General features: G+C 41.8%; 1 protein-coding gene across 32 annotated transcripts in view; it reads left to right on the forward strand.

The window, feature by feature from the left end:
- Window positions 1–23,160, forward strand: part of CALD1 (caldesmon 1) — a 210,657-nt gene that overhangs the window by 155,208 nt on the left and 32,289 nt on the right. For 11 of the 32 annotated variants that reach the window (XM_020811398.3, XM_020811399.3, XM_078376380.1 and 8 more), the window contains 2 exons: window positions 19,327–19,458; window positions 20,730–21,159. In XM_020811398.3, the coding sequence (XP_020667057.3) occupies window positions 19,327–19,458; window positions 20,730–21,159 (562 nt within the window). Of the gene's footprint in view, window positions 1–19,326; window positions 19,459–20,729; window positions 21,994–22,621; window positions 22,706–23,160 lie in introns of all 32 variants that reach the window. The other 21 variants (XM_020811400.3, XM_078376385.1, XM_020811402.3 and 18 more) reach the window with 3 other exon arrangements.

The raw sequence follows: 23,160 nt of genomic DNA on the forward strand, positions 1-23,160 counted from the left end.
TTGAAATCCCTCTCAGAGCAGATGGTCAGAACAGGATAACTGTCCTTCCTCGTCTTCATCTTTGTAGCTTCTTGCTGAATCGCTTACTGGATGTGGCAAGCAAAGCTGAAATATCTGCAGAGGAGAAATGTTTGTGGTTGCTTTTGAAGAAAACTTGTGCATAGTCACACAGACATGTTTAGGTTATTATATCCTGTTATTTCATCATAAGGCATCCCTTTTGCTTGCTTCCTCGCAGAACGCTTTCCTTCTCTGATGATCCCTGTTGTCCATTATGTATCCATTAGTTAATAATGACAGTTTTCCACATGTTTTTTTTTCTAATTCTCTCAATGCCGGTTTGAATAATAATAAAAATAACTGCATGCTTCTGACTTATGTCAACCCTCTTCCAGGGTTTTCTAGGTAGATAATGAACAGAAGTGGTTTACCATTTCCCTTTTCTAGGGGCATGCTGGGACTGTGCAGCTGGCCCATGACAACATAGGATGGTTCTTCTCACGAGGAGGCACAGTGCGGAATCCACCTCCCAACCTAAGTCTCTGCAGAGAGATACTTAAACCACAGTTATTCAGACCGCTTAATAATTGTGTGCCATCAAGTCAATTCTGACTCATGGCAACCCTTTTCAGCATTTTCTATATAGACTGTATAGAATTTGTCATTCCCTTCTTCTGGGGGCATCCTGGGACTGTGCAGCTTGCCCAAGGCCACACAGGCTGGTTTTTCTCCTGGCAGGCACAGTAGGGAATTGAACTCCCAACCGTTGGCTCCACAGCCAGATGGCTAACTCACCAAGTACTGCAAAACACTGAAGGAGGAAGAGGAGGGGGGGGGAAGTTCTAAGTGTGGAATGTTAGAAAGTAGCTCAGTGTAAAACAGATAAAGTAAATTAAATGTTTACAGGCAACAATGAATAGTATAGACAGCACCCTACCAGTCAAAAGATACACATCAGCAACAGACCGGCTTACATGTCAAAGCTTCTCCTGTATATAATTGTCTTTGAATGCTAATGGAAAAAGAAAGGGGGGTAGTTAGTTTTCCTTGGCAAAGAATTTCAAAGTTTAGGAGTGGCTACCAAGAAAGAAGACAGGTGAACAAACTTGCACCTTCATATTTAGTCTGACTTAGCTTCTTAGCTTTGTCCTTACCTTTACCTTGAAGATCTCTGGTCTAGTTGGAATTTTGGTTAAATTGGTTATACGCTGTGGTAAATTTCAGATGGCACTGTAAGTTACTAGCTATATAACCAGAGTTGTATATGTAGTGAATCTGTATATGTATACATACTTATATGTAGATATATATGTGTATATGTGAGTGTATATGTATATAAGTATATATACGTATGTCTGTATGTGTATGTACACATACACGCATGCATACTACTGTATATATACACCCATGTATACACATCTTTGAAATAAATGGATAAATAGATACTGGATAAATTGATAAATAGATACTCAATCCTTTTTTAAAAAGCTCTATGTCTCTTATTCTTTCTAAGAACCCTTCTGTCTCTGTTCACTGAAAGGATGCTTTACTTTTAGGTTACTTGCCTAAAGTGAGAGATTGACTAGCTATCCCCTAAGGACATCCAGTGATTCTATGATTCTCTACAGTTATTCTTTCTTCAGCTCAACCAAGCCTTCTCTAGTTCCCACTTTCAATCCAGTCCTCGTCTACAAAGCTGCAAGCCTTCTCTTGTTCCCCTGGAAGTTCCCTTTTTTTGGATTAAAACTGCCCAGATCTCCAGCTAACATGGTGAGTCACCGTGCTGGATGGGAGATTCTTGGAGTGGCAAATCAAAAAAGCAACCCGGGCTGCACTACCTCTCTCAAAAGCATTTTCCAGTTCATTAAAATTTTGGGGTCAAGACGTCCCTCTCCTTGGATGAAGAGAGAGTGGCATTTGGGGGTAGATGTTATCCCTTCTGAAAAGGAGTAGCCCTCGAGTCCTCTCTCCCACTGTGCTTTTTAGGGTGAGGCAGCAAGGGTGTCGAGTGTCTCTTCTGTGGATCCTTCTCTGAGCTGAACGTCCTGTGATCAGCCTCACCCTTTCTCTCAGTGTTTCCCCCTGGAAGACAGAATGCAAGGGAAAGTTTCCAGATGGATGTCGCAGCAGAAAGCAAACAAAATTACAAAACATTAAAAAGTGGTGGAAAATAACACAATTATATTCTGATTCTTGGTGTTTTCAAAAGTGCTCATCAGTAGCACAGGAAGAAGGAGGGGAACATTTAATCACTGCATGCTCTACAGAAGGCCAGGTTTTCTTTATGCCAAGTGGAACAAAACAGACAATGAAAAAACCTTTGCTTTCTCCTGTCAGTTTGCATTGTATGACACCATAGTCCTTCTCACTTAGAATAGGGTTGCATTATGTTTAAGGGGAGCTGACTGGATGGCTCAGTGGTTTCGGTTTGTGGCTGTGGAGCCAGAGATTGGGGGTTCAATTCCCCACTGTGCCTCCTGTGAGTAGAGCCAGGCTGTGCGACCTTGGGCAAGCTGCACAGTCCCAGGGTAGCCCTGGAAGAAGGGAATGATAAACCACTTCTGAATACTTTCTACCTAGAAAACCCTAGAAAGGGTAACCATGAGTCCAAATTGAGTTGACAGCACATCATCTTCATTTTATTTTATTGTTGTTTATAGCCTAGCCTGCCTGAGACATTTTTGCCACTTGGGAACTTAGCATGGACTTAATGCTTTATTTTGTTTTAAATGGGATATCCACAGTTGTATACATATTTATCTTTTGAAAAACAGTAAACAGGAAAGAATTAGGTCCTTTCCTAATGAAAGCAACATGTACTCCATTTGCTCAGGAAATACTTCTGAACCCTTGGAATCTAATGTTTCAGCTTGGATTCTATTTTTTTTTTTTTTTGCCTTAACCCCAGCTTTCTGGCATCCCAACAGAAGGTTTATATCAACTTGAATCTTCCTGCAAGACTTGCTTCTAAGATCTTGAATCAGAGTTGTGCACCTGAAAAATTCTGCTTTGATGTACCTCCTGAGGTTATACAAAGCCTGTTAAAGGGCAACATAGACCTGGGGATGTGGCAAAGAAATGAGACTGCACTGCAGACTCAGACCAGAAACAGACATTAGAGGTGGGTCAAAATTAAAGCTAGAGCACACAAATGTTGCAGAGAAATGATTGAAGCAGGTTTTTCAGATTTGTGAAATTAAACTTCAAAAGAATCTCATGCTCTGGTCCTGAAAACCAGTTGTGAAAACAAAGTTAATTCGCATACACTTTGAGGTGAGAAAAACTCAAATTGGGATACCCAAATGCTCTTCTTCTATAATTTTCCCCCATGTAATCTAATATCTGTTTCTGGGCTCATTTGCTGTGTGTTTAAAACACACTTTGGATCATTTTGCAAGTGCATTAGCAAGATGTTTTGCTAAGTGCTAATTAGCCTTTAAGGGGTCTGATCCATGCTGCAAAGTTTTCTCTCCTGATCTGCCAGCCTGACTGATTAGAAATTTCCAGTGAAGCTAGTTGTCTCCTGTGCTCCAAGAGGCATCTGGTGGGGCCATTGTGAAATACAGGAAGCTGGACTAGATGGGTCCTTAGCCTGATCGAGCCGGCTCTTCTTACGTTCTTATGTCTCACAGAAGTATCTTCAAGCCAATTCCAAGCTTAGCAGGCAGCAAGTGACAAAAAGAGATCTTTGCGGCTGGGGGTGATGGAGCTAAAAGACTACAGTGGTGCCCCGCTTAACGATTACCCCCCTTGATGACGAATCCGCTTCACGAAGTTTTTGTGATCGCAAAACAATGTTTTAATGGGCAAAAACCGCTTTACGACGATCGGTTCCCTGCTTCGGGAACCAATTCTTCGCATTACGATGATCAAAACAGCTGATAGTCGGGTTTTCAAAATGGCCACAGGCTATTCAAAATGGCTCCCTGCTGTGTTCAGGACGGATTTTTCGCTGCACAAGCATTGGAAAATGGCTGCCCTATGGAGGATCTTTGCTGGACGCTGAGGTATTTCGCCCATTGGAACACATTGAAGCGGTTTTCAGTGAATTTCAATGAGCTTTTTTTATTTCGCTTGAAGAGGATTTCACTCTACAGCGATTTCGCTGGAACGGATTATCCTCATCAAGCGAGGTGCCACTGTATAGTGGATTTATGAGACTTCTTTCTGACAAACCTAGGATGCAGGTAGACCAACCCAAAAGCTTGGAAAAATTATTTTGTTTTGGGTTTTATCCCTAGATCTGATGAAATTAGGATACGTTGAGACAAAGTAAATATATATAATCCAGGCATGCAGGGTGGATGAGTTGTAACCTAGCTGCTTTTTACTACAAAACTGGCTAAAATCCTGTTGTGGAGTTATGCAAATTGTGTAATTTTTAGAGGTGAATTATCGTAAGTTAAGAAATTTCTGTAGACCTTTTTTGTTGCACACTGAGTGGTGTGACTCAGAGCCTGTCACTGGCATATAATTATGATATATGGTTTCCTGACAGCACTGTTTGGCATGGGGAAAAAGGTCTGTTTGTGTATCTACTGTGGACAGGCGCTAAGTTTGCAATATATGTCTACTGAGATTTCTTAGCTTAGGGCGGTTTGTTTCCAAAAGTTACAGCGTTTCAATCACTGAACAGGATTTCATCCATTGTGTAACAGCTTTAGAGAACAGTATCATTGATTTCTATGATGTGCATGTGTATTTAGTAACTGGTAAAAAGGAAGGTTTTTTAAAAAATGACAATAACAGTTAAGTCAGGCATCAACACAAGCTAAATAATGTGTTATCTTTGGCCCAATTTTTGTCATGTTTGTTATGCTTTTTTTAATTCCATGCAAAGATGAACTGAAGAAAACCTGCAATGACGTGCACTATTGTGTAATTTCAGATCAGTTTTGATGGAAGCACGACACCAAGTATGTGTTAACTGCCAGCTCTGAATCTGGCACTATTTGTGTATCTAATTGTTTTATTATCTGAAAAGCAATCTGGGACAGTAGAGAGAATAATATAAAGATAAACTTAAGACACAGCTGTGCTCCTTTTTGCTGTTTGTCCACCACATATCCTGGATAATACCAGACTTGGAAAGGTATGCCTTTTAGGTGGGGCTCTGAAATAATTGTACTTGTGAACACAGGCTGCAGAACCTTGGCTTTTGCTTGGCTTGCTGTAGCCAAATTGCCTATAGGCTTTAGCCATAAAAATATCATGTATACTTGTGTGTTCAGGCCTGAAGCCTCTTATTTATGTATAATTATAATACAGCTTTGCCGCACCAGAAATGTTTTTTTTAAAAAAAACACTTGGTAGCAATTTTTTCTTTGGAAGAAGTTTACCAGAGGTCAGAACTAGACATATAAGGTGCATTGGATGGAGACTTTGGTCTGATTTCACTCGCCATTTCTTTCCATGAACATCCTTTATCTCTAATTCTTAATATGGATCTGGGCAGGGCCCCACTGTCTCTACACCCACTAGCTTTCTTTTTAACTTCAATTACTGACTGTAATCCTTGGAAGATTTAGCGTGTACTTGGCCATTCACTGAAACGTGGAAGGGAATAAGTGCACTTTTGTTACTGTTAGCCTTACAGTGCCATTGCTGTATATAAAACATAAAGCGAGGTAGATAAAACCAGGCAGGTCTCCACTCTCAAGGATTTTAAAGTCCAAAGTAATAAGTAGAGGGAAGCAGGACGGTGGGGAGAGAATAAGAAGGGAGAAAGAGTAAAATGATGTTACAAATGTGTATAGAAAGTTTGATTTCAGTTGGAAATGAGGCCTAAGAGATAAGCCAAAGTTGGTGTTTAATCCAAACAAATATATTTTATTTTGCAATCATTACATGTAGACTCAAATGTATCATTCCCATATCTGGATCTCACTTCTGTTGTGCAGCAACAGAATGGTCACTGGTGGTATTGTGAGGTAGGTCATTGTTTCGGGGCTACAACCATTTCAGCACTTAAGTAACTCCCTTTAATTCAATGAGTCTACTTCAGATGGGACTAATTCTTGGATTTAAACCTTTATTTTTACAGATGGGAGACTGAGGCTAGGAAAATAAGGGCACAAATAGCAAAAAGGGACACGTGTGTGTGTCACGATTAAAAGCAGACCTGATTTATCCCATAAAGGAGAAATTAAAAGCCTCAGCAGTTGCTATTAGACTTGTTTTGTGATTGATTAGAAGCTTTTTTGGTGATGGGTTACTGGGAGGAAACTACAGTCTGCATGTGAATTGTGCAAACACGGCAATTGTGAAGAATGCATCTGTATCATTTCATCACATTCTGGTTTCTCTTAATTGTTGAGTTCCCTGTCTTGTTGGTTTTGGCCCAGAGACTCAGCTTCTAACCTAATAATGATAGCTCTGTTTTCATTGTTATAGTGGAAGTTCCAACAGAATTATTTGTGAATGACTGAAAACTGTATTACAAAAGCATGTTGTGAAAAAAGTTGCTGTCTTTCTTTCTAGCTTGTGTTACAAAGCCATCATGTGGGAAGTTTTCTTTACGAAAATAGAAAACATTACGTGGAAGTTAGGTCAGCATCTGCTTTCCTGGTGTTGCATCAATTTTTCCTGCCTCTGATCCTTGTAGGGCCTATGATTATTTCAATGCGCTTTGGCTGTGTCATATGGATAAAACAAACAAACAACAGGGGTTTCTGGTTACCTGTGCTGTTAACATATTTAGAAATATCCAGCGTCTGCATAAATGTTCATCTCTGGAGGCAGACTCCATGCTTCACGTGGGAGCCAGCCAGCCAGCCAGCCGTACATACAGAAATGTTGGTGAGGCAGGAATGTGGGACATCTGATTCTTGTTAGCTCTGTTCCCCACACATTGCAGCTCTCTGCATATTAGTAAATCCAAGAATCCCTTTCCTACAAAGCGATACAGTTTACTTGAATTAAGGTGAAATTTTACAGTTGGTTCTTGTTTAATGTAAGCTTCTTTCGTTTATATCTGTTGCTTTTTGTTTGATGGGAGTATTAGATCGGCTGGTTAAAAAATGGGGGAAGAAGGAAGTACTTTGTAGGCAGCCAGGGTGGACTTGCAAAGCGCTTCCTACTAGACCTGCAAATAGTTAGGTGAAGTCTCTTATTTCCATCTGTTTAAGTGGAGATATGTTTCTCCAGTCTGACATACATACAGTCTACTATGTGTATAATAACGAATAAATAGTTTCAGGTTTTCTTCCATTCTTTATGAGTCCATTTAAGTCTTCTCTCATTTTCAGTGCTTTATTTGAACGCTCAAACATTGACGGAAAACGGAAAGAGATTTACCATGCCTGGTTAAAGCTTTGGGGTTTGGGTTTTTTTCGGGGTTTTTTTGATGCTACCAATACCAGTTTTTATGAGCAGTTTAGCCAGGGCCTGTTATATCCCACCAGAATTATCCAGTAGTATGATTATTGGATCAGAATTCAAGCCAGTCATTCAAAATATGACTACCTTGGCCTGTTTCATTTCTGTATGCATTAGTTCTGACTAGAGGTTTGTAGAGGTTTGCATTTTTGGACTACATTTCCCAGAATTCCCCAGGCAGCAGAGATTCAGTTTTAGCTCTTGTCTAGAAACACAAATTTATTACACCTTGGTTTCTGACAAAGCACTCTTTAGTTTTTCTCTAGCGTGACTGCTTCATAACATTACATTTTATAGAGAAATAGCTTAGAAAGCCAGACTGAAAATAAGCAAAAGTGAGGTCAAAACAGTGAGGGGGTTGGTTCCTGGGTTGGAAGAATACAAGCTATTTTACCAGCTTTTTCATTTTCTGGACATAACATATTTCTTGTTTGCTGACAGTTGGAATGCACCAATAAAAAAAACTCAATAAAAACCTGAAAATGCTTTTCTTGTCGTGACTGCTTCCTTCCATCTATAGAGCAAGAGGAAACCTCAGAGGAGGACAGTTTTTGAAGACCAGTCAAAGGAAAGATAACAGTATTTCAAGGAGGGGGGGAACTCTGAAGCTGCCTGACACTTGCTTGAACTGGTAGGACTTGGCATATCAGTGAGGAATAGGGACACCTTTAGAGCTATTTCAGGGTTTAGATAGCAATGATAAAGTTTACTGAAACTGCAGAAGGGTTGCACTAAAATACACATACATTAAGGGAAGAGAAGGCAAACATGTCCCTCATTGTCGTCTAGTCATTTAGTCATGTCCGACTCTTTGTGACCCCATGGACCAGAGCGCGCCAGGCCCTCCTGTCTTCCAGTGCCTCCTGGAGTTGGGTCAAATTCATGTTGGTTGCTTCGATGACACTGTCCAACCATCTCATCCTCTGTGGTCCCCTTCTCTTCTTGCCTTTATGTCCCTAAGCTCCTGGAAACCAGTAATTAGGGATATAGAGTTTGGAAACCTTATTTTGTGGGGTTACAACTCTCAAAATTCCCACCGGCTTGGCCAGTGACCATGCTGACTGAGATATTCTGGGAATTACAGTCTGAAAAGGTAACTTTGCCAAACTTTGGTAAATTTTGAAGTTCATGGAATCATCATTACAGTAGTTGTGCCTCATGGGAAGCCTCCAGATTCAGACAGTGATAGTGATCTGTGCCAACAAAGTAGTTCTAGCAATTTTCCGATCCACCAAGAGTCGATCTTTTATAAAGCCCTTTAGCCTTTATTCAAGATCAAGCTGCTACCGTGAATATATTTTGGAGTACCATGGGGATGCTCATACAGTGTTGCTGCTTGCTTAGAGAATGTACTGTATCCCCAACCATCCCTCCATCAGCTATTGTAAGGATTGCAGCTAAATTCACAGAAACTTGAAGGTGGCAGCGGATGATAATAAAAAGATCCTGACACTTGTGAGTGATGGCTGTACAGTACTTCTGATGGGCAGGTACATAGGGAAGCTGCAGTGAATCTAGGCTTATAAACAGAGCATGAGCCAAGCAGGTACTAGATAGCAAGCTTGAATCTGGGCAAAGTCTGAAAAAATGGTTAATATGGCAAACCCTACTCATGGTTTTGTGTGCGTCTTCATTAGTGCATATCTTTGTGGAGACATGGCTTAGAGAACTGCCAGGAGGTGCATTAAAAAAGGAGGCATTAGAAAGTATGTATGAATGCTAGCAGAGAATATCAGTATATACACAGCCTAAAGTGTCAGCATAGGAGGCCAGAGTTCCAGAATGCATAGGCTAGCTTTTATAGATGGTTACATAAAGCACAGTAAAAAATAGTTAAAATTGTTTTCCTTTCAGGTTTCTTTCTCTAAAATAACTTTTCCTTGCATGATGTTTCTCACTTCCATTTCCTTCTGCATCAGTCCATTCAAAATGAAAATGACGGATACGATTTATCCATATCCTTAACCTGTTTTATTCAAAGGATTGGGTACATGGATAATTGTACCCAAAGGCTTCTTTGTTTCTGTGTGTCTTCATGCTTTGTAAGGAATGGCTGCTTTCCATATTATATTTAACCAGCTATACTAAGGTGCTTTGTGTATTTCTAATACATTTAAGTAATTGCTGAATTCTAATACATATGGCAGTATCTCAGAAGTAACAATGAGGATGAATCTCTTCACCTTGCATCTCCGGTATTGACTTTTGCAGCAGAAAGATATCTTCAGAATAGAAGTTCTGGATCAAACTATTTAAAAATATACTGAAACCAACATGGATTTATTAAATGTGTAGGGTAAGATCCAGATGGACCTTGAGGAAGCTCACATCATGGATTTTATGATAATTGCATGTGTTTCCCATCAAAGATTTGATTATTAAAACTCAAATGCAAAACACTTAAATACTCTCATCTAATGGGGTCAGTTTAGAGGATTAGTTAAAAAGAGGGTTCTGTTTAATTTCTCTCCTTGATCCAGCCCCTAGCAAATTGATATTGTGTACAAATGTTCAGTGTGAATTATAATACTAGAGCTGGGAATACCTCACAAGCTGCTTGTGGTCCTCACCATTTTTTTGGCCATGTCCCAACCCCAGTGTGAAGAAAAGGAGAATCATTGCTCCTGGTGGCCCCTCGTAGCAGAGGTTCTTTTTAAAAATGTTCCCCTAAAGTGGTGCTGCAGGTTAAACCATAGAAACCTTTGTGCTGCAGGGTCAGAAGACCAGCAGTCGTAAGATCGAATCCACGCGATGGAGTGAGTTCCCGTCCTTTGTCCCAGCTCCTGCCAACCTAGCAGTTTGAAAGGATGTAAAGATGAAGTAGATAAATAGGTACCACATTGGTGGGAAGGTAACAGCGTTCTGTGTCTAGTCATGCTGGCCACGTGACCATGGAAACAATCTTCGGACAAATGCTGGCTCTATGGCTTGGAAACGGGGACGAGCACCGCCCCCTAGAGTCGAACACAACTGGACTAAATGTCAAGGGGAACCTTTACCTTTAAAACCATCTCTGAAGATGAAAAGAAGACAATAATGGCCGGAAGTATGCTTCCAGCCACTTCAACTTTCATAAGGAATATCCAGAAGGTGCTTGTAAACCACAGGTTAACCGTGGCTTAATGGGAGTAGTCCTTTTACCGATGTAGACTACAGCTGCTCCATATATGGTTGCTCTGGTCAATTCGTCACTGGATGGTAACGCTTCTCACAATAATACTGTCTCTGTGCCTACAGTATTTAAGCTGGTTCCAAGGTGACAGACACACAGCCCTCCTGTGAAATCTTAACAGGATGATAGAACCTGTTAGAGCTTATATTCTACTGGTCTAGCCTTCAGTAATTTAGGATCTCTCCACACCATGGTGAGATGGTGGAGGAGAACTTTGTAGAGGATGAGCTGCTTAGATCAATTTTACACGGAAGATAATATAATTGGCAAAGAAATGCAGAAGTGTAAGACCTGGTTAAGCCAAATGTATGCTATGGGGCAGGAAAGAAAAATGACTGTTCTACATAGAATGCATATGAAAGCTGACTCTGAGTTTCAGACCTGATGAAAAGAAACAGCAAGCCTTTGTTGACTCCACATATTGAGTGAATTACTTGCTTCCACTTTGGGATGCTTCCAGCAAGTCCTTTTATCTTTGTGTTGAAGGAAAATTCGACATTATTTCAGTAGCTTTAGGTTTTATTTTTGCTCTCTTTACGGGCAGGCGGTCCTGCCTGCAATTCATCCTAGGATATATGCAACAGGCAATTTATAGTTACTTGACATGCAGTTGGGAGAATCTGGTTGCATTTCATTCTGAGAAACAGATGATCCAACCCTAACCGCCCCACCCCAGTTAAGAAACAGGAGCTACATGTATGTGGGTTATTCTGCCTTTTAATCCGGCAAGATGGTGATGGTTAGATGGAAGACTCAAGTACAAAGGCTAGTAGTAGTAGTAGTAACCGTACAATTGCACTCATTTCACACGCTAGCAAGGTCATGCTCAAAATCCTCCAAGGCAGGCTTCAGCAGTATGTGGACCGAGAACTCCCAGAAGTACAAGCTGGATTTCGAAGGGGCAGAGGAACCAGAGACCAAATTGCTAACATGCGCTGGATTATGGAGAAAGTCAGAGAGTTCCAGAAAAAAACATCTACTTGTGCTCCATTGACTAAGCAAAAGCCTTTGACTGTGTGGACCACAGCAAACTATGGCAAGTCCTTAAAGAAATGGGAGTGCCTGGCCACCTTATCTATCTCCTGAGAAATCTATATGTGGGACAGGAAGCAACAGTTAGAACTGGATATGGGACAACTGATTGGTTCAGAATTGGGAAAGGAGTACGACAAGGCTGTATATTGTCTCCCTGCTTATTTAAGTTCTTCAAGTATGATTTTTCCTCCTGGTCTAGGTACAGTTGTTGATGGAAATAATGGAAACATCCATATTGCCCCTTTCTTAAAAGTCTTTTTTTGTCACCAGTTAAAGAGACAGTTTGTTAGTTTCCTTGTTTGCTTTAGCTAGCATTTAGCTTGCCTTCTTATTGAAGTTTTTATATTTATGTTCTTTTGTGTGCGTGTGTGTGCGCGCACTTGCGTGCTTTTGCTATAGCTCTGCTGTTCTGTTTTCATATTAGTTTGGTTTTATTATGGTTAATTCTTGTATAGATTTTAAATACTGAAAGGCATATCCAGTGCTGTACATGGAAATGGAATGAAAACATGGGGTCATCCTAAACAAAACTCATTTGTTACCTGTTTGGAACACTGGTTAAATTCTTTACATATCAAGTAAAAGGATTGTTGATCTGCCCTATCTTCAGACAGCTTGTCTTTATGGGGGGTATTCATAAACACTGTCATAGTAATCTTTGCACTGTTGAAAAGCTGTTACAATCAGGGCATCCCTTCCAATGGTTAGTTGGAATATCCTTTCTTGTAATTTGAATTCATTAGTTCAGGTTACATTCCACCTCTAGAATAGCTGAAAACAAGCTTCCTCTATTTTCTATCTGACCGCTGCTTTTCAGAGATCCGCAGTCTTTTGTAAAGATAAAGGTTCCCCTTGACATTTAGTCCAGTCATGTCTGACTCCAAGCCGTAGAGCCAGCGTCCGTCCGTAGACAGTTTCCGTGGTCACATGGCCAGCGCAACTAGACACGGAACAGTTGTCTAAGTTAGATCTATCCAAAATCTATTTAATGTCAGGCATTGCTTCAGATAGTTATGGGTGTTACAAAGCAGAGCAGGAAGCAGGGGGGATTTGGTTTAATAAGCCAGATAGATTTAAATCACAACTTAAATTAAAAATTTAAAATATAAGATTTTTATGTTATTTAAAGAATATATTGACCAATATATATTGATTTTTCAAATTTAAATCCACCCTAGGAAGGAAAGGAAAGGAAAGGAAAGGGAAGGGAAGGGAAGGGAAGGGAAGGGAAGGGAAGGGAAGGGAAGGGAAGGGAAGGGAAGGGAAGGGAGGAAGGGAGGAAGGAAGGAAGGAAGGAAGGAAGGAAGGAAGGAAGCTAATGACCATGGTACTCAAAGCAGTATAAAGTAGTTTGTGTGGATTGGTGTTTAGTATTAGAAGTGGGGAAATTCGAGTTCAAGGCCACACTCGAGCCTAAAAATCACTGTGTGACTTTGGACCCATTCCTCTGTGTGCCTCATCTACCACACAGATTGTTATGGGGATAAAGTAAATAAGAAGAGAGCCATGGACATTGCCTTGAGCTGACTGAAGGAAAAGTGGGATATAAATGTAATAACTAACAAACAAAAGAAATGTTGCCTTCGACCCTAAGGTTCCATTTAGCAGTTTTAGCCCTTGATAGACCTTGCGTCTCTCTTCTTGTGTAATCCTTTTAAAAAGCCAAAGCTGTGGGAACCCTATCAAATTTCTTTTCATGGGTTGCCCTGATGCAATACCTGGTCAGCATCTTAGACTTAATAAAAGAATATTAACAGCCTGTAGGGGCTAAAATGGCTCCAGATAGATGACTCATCTATATTCTCCTAATCTAGCCAGGGACAAAGAACAAGGTGTCTTTGTGTATGAGGAAATCAAGGGTAGACTCTACAGTAGTTCAGGCAGGCACAAAGAGAGGTACAGGCTAGAAACATTTTAAAGACTGCCCATGTCTGGAAGAGGATCATGCTTTACTAATGTGAGCATCTCAGAGTCACTCCCAGGATTATGCAAATTGGCCTGCTTTGTTTGTGGATGGGTCTTCAGGACTGAAGCAGATCATTCCTTTGAAAAAAATGTTAAATAAATAAATAAGTAAATAAGTCTGATTTCACAAATCAGAAAAGACTATGTACCTTCATCCCCTTTCTGCAACATTAAGTGCTTTCAGTTTTACCTATGGACCCTATTAATATCTGTTTCTGATCACAGAAAGCGGCCGTTTTTAAAGGATTTTTGGACATTATGATATCTTAAGATCCTGTTTCCTTAGAAAACTGATGTGGCAGTAGAAAACTTGGGCTGCCTGTTGGGGTGTTTTACTCAATGCCTTGTGCTCATTGTGCACAAATGCAAATAAATGCAAATAGTACAGCAGCAGCAGCAGCAGCAGCAACTACAACGACAAGGAAAGGAAAGGAAAAGAAGATTCTTCCAAAGAAAATGGGTAATCTTTGGACCCTGGAACCTCCTACTGTTCAAAGTTGGGTCAACATAACATAATTTAGGTGAGAAGCTATCACTAGTTCCTGTAATGGCAGCTTCCCTGTAATTTATTATTTATTTAGGAGAAAAACAATAAGTTTTTCATTAGCCTACTATGATGGGCTGATCTTAGGATCTACTATCATGAGATAAGAATGTACTGTAGTTCTTTGCTTATGTCATTCTTGTGTGTGAGAATGAGGAACCACCGTTTTTTCCTCCTTGTTTGTGGGAGGGAAAGATATTATTTTCAAGTGACATTTTTCATTTATAAGAACAATTTTCATACCCAACCACAAAGACTGTGAGAACTGGAGAAAAGAGTAGATGCTATTTCATTGCGCAGACTTTTGAAAACTAGAAGCCCTGGTTGAATTGCTTATACCTTATTTTAAAACAACCAGCAAGTGTTTATTATGTGTGTGTATATGCATATGCATTTAGTCTTCTTGGCGTCCCCAAAACAAAAAGGTGCTGCATTTGAGCAATGTAATTTTTAGGCAAATTATAGGAAAATATTGCAAGAAAAAAAAGTACACGTTGAAAATTCCTCATTGAGGTGTTTTTGCATCTCAAAAACTGTTCAAATCTATAAATTAAGCTCCTCTGATCTTGGTTTCATGTTCTGTCTTGTAAACAGCAATTACCTCATAATTTTGGTTTTATACCCAAACTTTTTGATATCTTGTATAAATCTGATACATGTTTGAGATTATGGTTCCATATGAATTGTGCTGCATCAGAATTAGCATTACTGCATCAAGGATGTATACATTCCTTCCCCCAAATAATGGAAACTTCCAGTTCTTTCACAGCACCTCACTTCAAGCACAACCTTGCACGGTCCAGCAGAACATAACTCTGTCATAATCAGATGCACCAGACTGTCAAATGACATCCTGGGGTGTGTCTTGGACATCTCTGCAAGTTGACATGGCAGATAGCTTAGCGGAGATTGGAATAAATGTCCTCATTTCATCATTGGCACAAGGTGGTGATCTAAGTTGATCCAGACTAAAAAGTATAGTAGAGGTCAGTATTTTAGTGAGTAGGAGGTAATTTTTATTTTTACGAAACCAGCAGGTGATCTTGGGTTGGAAAGTAGAGAGACTGTTGCCTTGTGCAGCATAATGTGGTTTGTCTTGCATAAATCCCTGGACCTGTTTCTCTGCTTAGAAAATAATAGCATTTACTATTTACTATTTACAAAAATGTGAATAAGTAATTGTTCGGATTCTTGTGCAAGGTTAGACATGTGCAAAACACTAACAGGCTTCTAGAGTCCTTCAGCACTACCTGCGGGAAATTAATAGCAAAGGAAATGCTTTGAGCAAGGTGAGAGAAAAGATGTGTGCTCCTATCACACAGCACCTTGCTTTCTGTTGAATATTTAATAGAACAGGTCAGATTCCTAAGAGTCTGCAGGAGCCTGTTGCAATGAACCTATTTTCTTACCAGTGGCAAAGAATCCATGAAGGGGAAAGTGTGTAACCAGAAAATAAGTTTGTTCATTTGTGCTGTAAATAGAGAGATGATTGAATTACTGTGGATTGAGCAAAATACCATGTGGAGAAAGGCATCAGAGCTTCTTGGAATATTAGAATTCCTTACCCTAGCAGGTAACAAGTTAAAAGTGAGGATGTTGGAAGCCCAAAGTATGGGTAGATAGCCATGCTAATGTTCTTCACAGCAGATGAAGGTTCTTATGCCTTGGGTGGTTTACTTTTTTCCCCCTTATACTGTATGTTTTGCATTGCTGGGAGACACTTAGAAATATACAGAGAACATGAGAGTGCAAGGAGAAACTAGGTGCCCATACCGTGCCTCTTGGCTCAGGTGTCTAGCCTGCACAGCCCTGCCATCCATTCAATGTATGGCACAAGTGATGCAGATTTGCCATCTGCAGGTCACACCAGGCTTTCTTCACGTTTTTCATTCTCACGTGTTTTGGTCTACAGCAGGGGTCTCAAACTCAATTTACCAGGGGGCCGCTGAAGGCAGATTCTGGGTGAGGCTGGGCCGCATCAGATTTCCCGCCAAGTGGAGCAAGAGCCTGAGGAAGCCACCAGGAGTTTCCTTAGCCCGGCGAGCCACTGGCCACGACCCCCTCTGGCTCCTTCTTCACTACCACCACCACCACCAGCAGGATGAAGAAGCGGAGAAGGGAGGGAGCGCCGGTGACCGCCTAATGGGGGGGTGCAACATAATTTTTTTTTTAAAAAACCCACACAGAATCGCCTTGCCAAAGGAGAAAAGCCCCCATCGGTACCCACGAAATTAAACAGAATGGGGCGGGGGGCTCCACAGGTACGCATGCATGCACAGAGAGAGAGAGAGAGAGAGAGATGTCCGGCAACCTTCCTCTGAGGGCCCCCCTCAAAAAAAAGGCGCACTCGGCAGCAGAAGCTACCCCCACCACGACAGAGGAGCAAACTTTGCAAGGCGAGCCCAGGCAGCCTCCAGAGCCGAGGCGGCTGAAGCAGGTCGAAGAGGAGGAGGAGGAGGAGGAAGCACCGCCAGGTGCTGAGACGGCCACTGGCCAGGCTGGTGCTGGGGGTGCCGAGAGAGAAAGAGAGCCATAGAGCCACTTCCCTGGAAGAGGTGGTGGTGGCGGCAGCTGCTGTTGACGCTGTTGGAGGCGCTCTTTGAGGACGGGCCAGGAGTGAGCTCTGCTCTCAGGCATCGCTCGGTGGCGGCTTGGGCACTCGGGGAAAAGGACCAGCAGTGCGCCTCATTCACCGACTCTCCCCCCAAGACAGCGCCTCTTGCGCCCTCCATCCGGAACTGCAGCCTGCCAGCCGGTAGACAGGCGGGCTGGCTGGCAGGCTGCAGTTCCAGATGGAGGGTGCAAGAGGCGCTGTCTTGGGAGAGAGCTGGTGACCGAGGTGAAGCTTTTTTTGACTCTTGACAGCAGAGGACGCGTGGGCGCTTCGGGGGGTGCAGGCAAGGCGGGGGCCGCAAATGGCCACCGGGCCGCATGTTTGAGACCCCTGCTCTACAGCTTCCATAAGCAACAGGCAGCGTGGCCAAGAATTATCAGAGCTGTAGGGCAAAAAGTGACACACACCGGGGAAGAACCTGTAGAAAAGTGGTATGGCCTTGTAAACTCTGTTGAGTAAAGGCAGTTTCTCTTAGCTTTCCAAATTGGTTCTGGTTAATGCCACTTCACACATTAAATTATACTTGGAATAGCTGTACTAACTTTGATATTTCCTATAATAAACATTTAAAGAGCTGGCACAGTATACGTCTCATATGCACCACAGAACTCAATAGCCCATCTTCTTAGTGAATCTGTCTTTCACATTTGGAAAATATGTCTTTGTAATGTCCATCTAGCTGTGGCAGTCGCAATTCCCACGCAGAGTAGGATGTGGACCTTGGTAGCCGATTAAATATTATGTTTATTAGTTTGTTTATGTTCCTTCTTTCTTCGGGAGAACTCATTATGAAAATGTGGCTGCCACCAAAACCTGCAGCTGCACATTTAGTTTTCTCCTCTCCTTCTATAAATGTGTACTACAGCTTTGCTTTGTCATGAGCTGCAATTTAAAGAACATCCGTTGAGTTCTCCAAGGCTGTTTTTGATGAGATAGCTCACAGGGATGAAAGTTCTGGTCTTGTGAGGTCCCTTACCTTCAAATGAGAGTGTGAGAGGGAGTCTCCTAGTGCTGTCCTGTATGCTCGCACAGATTGACTATGCACAAATTTAATATTTCTCTTCAAGAATCAGTACACAAGCTTACAAACAGAGCAAGTCCAGGACAGATAGTCTGATGGTTCAAAAGAGACAAACAGGCTCTTTGATACTTGTAATTCTTAGAAGTCCACACACCAGAGCAACAACCATGTTCATTTTGTGTATTGTGCATGCTTGTGCTAAAGTTTTCTTTCATTTCAACAAAACTTGTTCTCATTCCTGTTCTTGTCTCTTTTTGAGAACACTACAAAATGCCTCACTCTCTTGAGGAACAAAGAGAATAACTTTGTATTTCCTTGTTCTTACCTACAAGGAACAGACAAACTGTGATTTTATATTCCTAGTCTGGAGTGTCAAAACGTTTTATAAAGCATCAACACACCAGCGAAAGCCAGAAGCAGGGAAATAGATGATGTTGTGATATAAGGACTTACCGGTATATGTAGGATTATATTGAAACACTACTAAGGGGATGTGCTGCAGAAGCAGTGTCTGTTTTAGCATCAGGCACATCGTAATCATCATCTTCGAACTGCAGAACTGGAAGGGACCCTGTGGATCCTTTGAGTCCAGCCCCTCAAGGACCCACAGTGGGACATTGAACCCCCCCAAACTCTGGCTCCACAGCCAGATGCCTAAAACATTGAGCTATCATGCTGTTGTGACTACTTTGGCCTTTATTTGCTTTCTGAAACAGTCTGCACATTCAGGATGAAGATTCCTCGCTCATACTCCCCCCTGCCTGTTTTGTTTTCCCGTGTTCTTCTTTGAACTTGGCTCCCAGCATGGGGGGGGGGGAGTGCACTGGATATGCCTTTCTCTCCCTCTCCATCTTTTAATGATGGGCCTCACCCCAAATCATAAAAAAGTTATAGAAATGATTGCCGGGGCGGGGTGGGAGAGAACAACAATTTTTTTGCGCTACTAAAGCTGAGAAGTGATGCATATGAACAAAATGTCCGTACCAGTTCCAGCATGTTAATTGATTTTCTTATCCTGTGGCCACACCAGCGTTTTTTTTTGGGGGGGGGCAGGTAAAGTCAGAGCAGATTTGCACTTTGCTGCTTCATGCAGGGGTCCCTAGATGTTCTTGGACTACAACTGCCAGAAATCCTGGCTCGCATATCTAGTGGTGAAGGATTCTGGGAGTTTTGTCCAAGAACATCTGGAGACCCAAGTTTGGAAACCACTGATCTAAAGGTGTCCAAGACGGCATTACCTTTCCCCATTACCCTGTTGTGTAATTATGAACATTGATATATATATTTGTGCATGATGACTTTGTTTTTAGTTATGCCTCAAAAGGGAGTCCAAAATACAAGTAGATGTATGGACCCATTATCAACAAATTTTAGCAGTTGTCATCTCTGCAAGGCCCCCATCTGTTGCAAAATAAATGGGTCTTCATTTGCCCATCCACGATGAAATCACCCTAAAATGATATACTTATGGGTTGCAGAGATATATTTTTTCTTGCTATACGGATGCATGACCTATAGCAAGGGGATTTGCAGTCTCATAGTCATGCAGGATTTCATTCCAACACTTTGAATCATGAACCTTACATGGTGTTTTGCAGATTAGCTTATCAACGGAATGATGATGATGAGGAAGAAGCTGCCAGAGAACGCCGCAGGCGAGCCAGGCAGGAAAGACTGCGGCACAAAGAAGATGATGACATAGATAAGCCTGAAGTCAATGCAGAAAACAAGTAAGATTTACCTTACAAACATGACTTAATTGATTTTGGATGTGCTATCTTTCAATTGCTTGAATGTTTCATAAGGTACACTTTTTCTATCAATAATGCTGAGTTTAGGGGCCACAGACTCCTGTGTATTTCAAAATCCATATATATCGAAAATGTAACCACAAAGCATAGGCAGTTGATTCTCTCTCTCTCTCTCTCTCTCTCTCTCTCTCTCACACACACACACACACACACACACACACACACACACATCTCTGTTTGGGTTCTCTTCCATAGCATTGACAATCTTTTCTATACAGCCATGTATAATGAGCCTGAAAGGTCCTTATTGAATTAGAGTTGTTGTCTCTGGGGTCAAGTGAGTTTGCCTTTGGTGTTGAACTTACGGGGTTCTGGGCAGTCATGGTATTTGTTGAATATTTATTTACTCAGTATTGAATGATAGATTGGGGAAAAATCCGTGTGTAACCAAAACCGCGTTGCTCGAACCTGTACAATTCAAGGGAGAAATATACTTTGTCATAGCAGAAATGTTGAATACCTGACTGTATTTGTCTTTTAACATAGTTTATTCTACCAATTGGTATGATTTTCCAGCAGTAGCTTTACAGGGTCAAGGTCCTTGTTGTGAGATTGTGCTAGAAGTTTGTTTTCAGATCTCTCCTAAAATAGATGGACAAATAAATTGATCTATTGTAGCGGCTTCCTATTCCCCCTTTTCTTTCTTTCTTAGGGTAGCCTATTGGATGCTAGAACTATTGTATTTTTCCATGTATAAGGTTATGCTTTTGTCTAAAATCTTTAGACTAAAAATTGAGGGTCGTCTTATACATGGAACTAAGGTGAGGAGAGAGAAAAACAAGTGGAGGGGAAAGCAGGGATCAAAGTGATCCTGCAGGGCTTTGATCCCTGTTTTCCCCTCCACTTGCTAAGCCTTAGCAAAAGGAAAGCCAGGGTCAAAGCACTGCAGGATGGCTTTGATCCTTGCTTTCCCCTCTGCTTACTAAGTCCCATGGGACTCAAAGCAAATCCCATGGCTGTATAAGGAGGAAAGGGATCAAAACTATCATGCAGTCGTGGGATAGCTTTGATCCCTTTTCCCCTACACTTGCTAAGCCCCACTTAGATTTCTTAATTTTGGGTTAGAAAAGTGGGGGGCATCTTACACATGAGGGCATCTTATACACAAAAAAAAATACAGCATTTGATATTTTCACATAGCCTGTTGTTGATAGTAGCATAGACTCAGTCAATATCTGTGTCTTACACAGCATTGGAGAAGAAGAGACTAAGAGTACTACAACAACAGTTACCACAGTTAGGACCACTCAAGGCGACGGAGATGACGATGCCTTGTTCTTGGAGAGGATGGCCAGGAGAGAAGAAAGGCGCCAGAAACGTCTTCAAGAAGCCCTGGAGCGCCAAAAAGAATTTGACCCAACAATTACCAATGAGAGTTTGTCGTTTACCAGCAGCAAAGTGGTGAATAATGTTGAAGAAAATGAGACCCCGGAAAAGGAGGAGAAGATGGAAACCCACAGAAGACACTATGAGGTGGAGGAAACTGAAACCATCACCAAATCATACCAGAGGAATAACTTGAGGCAAGATGAGGAAGATGAGAAGAAAGATGAAGATGACAAAGAGGAGATGCAAGACAGCCAGCCAAAGAAGAGAACTGTAGAGGATAACCAGGTAGAGGTAATATTAGAAAAGAAAACCATAGACAATGAGGAGGAAGCAGTAGTATCAGAAGTAAAACATCTTGAGGTGAATGCAGATGAGCAAAAAGTAGAGAATGATACAAGTGCCCTGGAGGCCATAAGCATCACAGTAGCCTTAGATCAAAAAGAAAATGAGGATGATCAGGTTGAAGCAGAAAAGAACAAAAGAGAAGAGCAGGAGAGACTAGAGAGAGAGGAAGAGGAGAGAGCTAAAGTAGAGGAGGAGAGGGAGAGACTTGAAGCCGAGCAGAGGGCCGCTGAGGAAAAAGAGAGGCTAGAAGCAGAAGAAAGGGAACGAATTAAAGCAGAAGAAGAACGGAAAGCTGAAGAAGAGAGAAAAAGAATTGAGGCAGAGCAAAAGAGGGCAGAAGAGGAGAAGGAGAGGCTTGAAGCAGAGAAAAAGGCAGCTGAGGAAAAAGCCAGGCTAGAAGCAGAAGAAAGGGAACGGATTAAAGCTGAAGAAGAACGGAGAGCTGAGGAGGAAAGAAAGAGAATAGAGGCAGAGGAGAAGAAAGCTGCTGAGGAGAAAGAGAGGCGGGAGGCCAAGGAGAGGGAAAGGATTAAGGCAGCTGAGGAAAGGGAAAGGGCAAAGGAGAAGAGGGAGGCTGAAGAACGGGAGAGGGCTAAGAAGGCAGCTGAAGAAAAAGCTAAACTGGAAGAGGAAAGGTTAAAGGCAAAGCAAAAGCCGGATGAGAAAAAGGTAGATCAGTTGAAAGGGAAAAAAGGAGAAGAGAAGAAAATAGAAGACAAGCAGGTAAAAGAGAAGAAAGTACAAGAAGAAAAATCCCCAGCAGCTTCCCTAAGAAAACAGGTACAGTAAACACAGTGCATCCAACCAGCTTATGTCTGTGTTTTGTAGCAAATGTAATGCATTTTACAAAACAAAACTGGATGGTACTTTGCTCACCTTTGCCTATTGTCTACTAACTCCTGCTAAAGCTGTATTCCTCTTTTAGCTTTAGCTTCCTCTTTCTTTTAACCTGATCAATGAATGACACATAGTTAAGCTGCATCCTTCTTGGTTCTCCCCAAGGAAATTTGTGCATGTTCTGAGTTCCTCACCATCTCTTTGCATTCTCTTTCTGTGGCTGTGAATTGACCAGGGCCATAGCTGAGCACATATGCAAGGGACCAAGGCACAGCATGGGCCGCAAACAAACACCAAGCAAACATATATGGAGTGACAGCTCAATGAGCATCCATAAATGTTAGCCAGCGATAGAGGAGACGATGGACACACCACAGTGTGGAAGCAAAAGCACAGATGTGCAGCAGGAATGTGGAAGTCACTCTGCTACCCAGAGGGAGTTGTGCGCACAGCAGCCGCGGCACGGAACAAGGGGGTATGTGAGCACAGCTTTGTTGAAACACCCACAGCAGATGTGTTACAGGGATTGCCGTAGAATTGATGTTTTCATCTTACAAACATATTACAAAAGGGGGAAGAGAAAGAGGTTAAAGTGGAAGCTAAAAAGGACAAGCTACAAGATGAGAAACTTCGGCCTGGCTTCCGGAAAGAGGAGGTAACTATTATTTGGGAATGATGGGGTACACAAACCTTAATGCTCTCAGACATCCATAACGCTCTCTGAGGAGGAGTGTGACAAAGAGCACATAATGCAACTTCAGGGATAGCAGCAACCCAACTCAAGATCCCCTCTTTCTGCCAGGAATGATGGAGCAAGACAGGAATAGGGCTGAACATTTCTGAAACGGATTGCCCAGAGAAACAGGTTATTCCGTTTAGTCCTACATTAGGCTACAAATTGTTCCCTTCACCCAAATCTGACTGTATGGTGAAACAATGGTTGAAGTCCAGTCAAGCAAGTCACAGCTAGAATGGGCCCACTGAATCAGTGGAAATTATAGAGTTGCTGACTTACCAAATTCCCACTGATTTAGTGGGCCTACTCTAGCTATGACGTACTGATGGATTTCAGCCAATAGGATTTTACTTTTAACCAAATAGCCAGTTTTC

Source organism: Pogona vitticeps, chromosome 5 (genome assembly GCF_051106095.1).
Source record: "Pogona vitticeps strain Pit_001003342236 chromosome 5, PviZW2.1, whole genome shotgun sequence".
Taxonomy (NCBI): Eukaryota; Metazoa; Chordata; class Lepidosauria; order Squamata; family Agamidae; genus Pogona; species Pogona vitticeps.